The sequence below is a fragment of the Silene latifolia genome, chromosome 5 (genome assembly GCF_048544455.1).
Source record: "Silene latifolia isolate original U9 population chromosome 5, ASM4854445v1, whole genome shotgun sequence".
In the NCBI taxonomy this organism is placed as follows: domain Eukaryota; kingdom Viridiplantae; phylum Streptophyta; class Magnoliopsida; order Caryophyllales; family Caryophyllaceae; genus Silene; species Silene latifolia.
The window spans coordinates 75729538-75731431 of record NC_133530.1 but is presented as its reverse complement, the minus strand read 5'-3'; the positions used below and the strand labels follow the sequence as shown (position 1 = coordinate 75731431).

The 1894-nt window shown below is 36.8% G+C and overlaps 1 protein-coding gene across 1 annotated transcript; it reads left to right on the top strand.

Annotated features, from left to right (window-relative positions):
• Nucleotides 1–787: 787 nt before the first annotated feature.
• LOC141655561 (uncharacterized) lies at nt 788–1771 on the top strand. The gene is made up of 2 exons (XM_074462637.1): nt 788–1048; nt 1106–1771. The coding sequence occupies exons 1-2, from the start codon at nt 788–790 to the stop codon at nt 1769–1771; spliced, it is 927 nt and encodes a 308-aa protein (XP_074318738.1).
• The last annotated feature ends 123 nt before the right edge of the window (nt 1772–1894 follow it).

The window sequence follows — 1894 nt, the reverse complement described above, 5'->3', positions numbered from 1 at the left end:
TTAAACTTGATAATGAGTAAGTAGTCTCTTAGCTAGGATTAATGGGTAATTAGGGAAACCAACATGGGGATTGATTCATGCTTAATCTAATATGTTCACATAATTAATTTGCTTGCTTGTTGTGATGTCAACCTATACACATGTTATGTTTGATGAAATGCTAAGCCTATGAATCCTTGCATTTACAACCATCTCTTATCTATTCAACTTGACTTGTAAGATATAAACCAACTCGGGTCTTGTTAGACCATGCATAGAAGTGATTAGGGGGAAAGTAAGTCGACTTGTAGGTGTTGTACAATCTAATCGATTCGGCTTCGGGACCCAGCTCTTCCTAAGAACCGTAACACATAAACCAACTCGGTTCCTTTACAACAATAATTGCTTGCTTATAATTGAGAACATGTTTGTATGATCAACTCCCATAATTTCCTTATGAACCCATGATATCCTAGCATTTTTAGTCATTTGTTTACATCTTTCCTGTTGTTACTTGTTTATTGCTTTTATTAGATTAGAATCATCAACCCATTATAATTGTGACAACCCCAAGCACAACCATAATTAGATTGAATAATTTGAGTAACCACCGTCCCATGGATCGACCTCACTTACCACTAACTAGTTGTTTGTTGAGAATTATAAATATGTTTGATTGAGAGCCCCAACGACACTCTCATCAGCTTTTAAAGGTCTCCATGAAAGAATTGAGTTATGGAATTTCCTGAAGGGGGTGACTACTCACTGTACTGATCCTTGGCTCTGGCTGGGTGATTTTAATATTGTCATGTCTCCTGTGGAAAGACTTGGAGGGCATACAACTGATGCTGAGATGGAGCATTTCCAAGAATGTGTATCCTTATGTTGTATGGAGGATATCATACCTATTGGTGCTTTATTTACTTGGTCTAACAAACAGGAAGCAACCGATAGAGTTTATAGCAGACTTGATCGAGCTCTGGGAAATTTAGAATGGATGGAAATGTTTGGGGATTACATTGCACACTTTCATCCCGAGGGGTTGTTTGATCACTGTCCATGTACATTGGTGGACAAAAGATTTGATATTGGTGGTAAAAACAGTTTTAAATATTTTAATATGTAGGGGACAGCTGATTGTTTCAAGGACAGTGTTAAGAGTGTTTGGGATCGTGTTTATCAAGGCACTAGAATGTTTAGTGTGGTTAAAAAACTGAAAGCTCTTAAACCTGCTCTTAAAGCTATTAATAAACATTGTTTTTCTGATATTGAAAATACTACCAACATTACTAGTCTTGCATTGGAACATATTCAGCAGGAATTGGTGAGTGATCCTGGGAATCTTGATTTACTTCAACAGCAAATGGATTTGGCTAACAATCTGAAGGAACTTATTGCTTCTAGAGACAATTTCTTATCTCAGAAGGCTAAAATTAAGTGGTATATTGAAGGAGATCTGAATACTTCTTTTTTCCATCATACTATTAAGAAGAGATTGATGATGAATAAAGTATTTCAGATTGAGGACCAGGATGGCAATTTATGTACTGAGGGAGATGTTATTCAGAATGCTTTTCTAAGGTATTATCAGGGTCTCTTGGGAACTCAAATAGAAGTTATTACAGTGCAGCAACATGTTGTTGGTAGGGGTCCTTGCTGTACAGAGGCTCACTGGGAACTCCTGGCTAAACCTGTCACTACAGATGAGATTAAAAAAAGTATTTTCAGTATTCCAAAAGGGAAGTCACCTGGACCTGATGGATATACTAGTCAATTCTATAGGGATGCTTAGGATATTATAGGTGATGAAATTTGTGGAGCTGTTATGAATTTCTTTGATACTGGCAAACTATTGACTCAGATTAATGCTACCAATATAACTTTGATCCCTAAACTGGATAGGCCAACTAGTGTG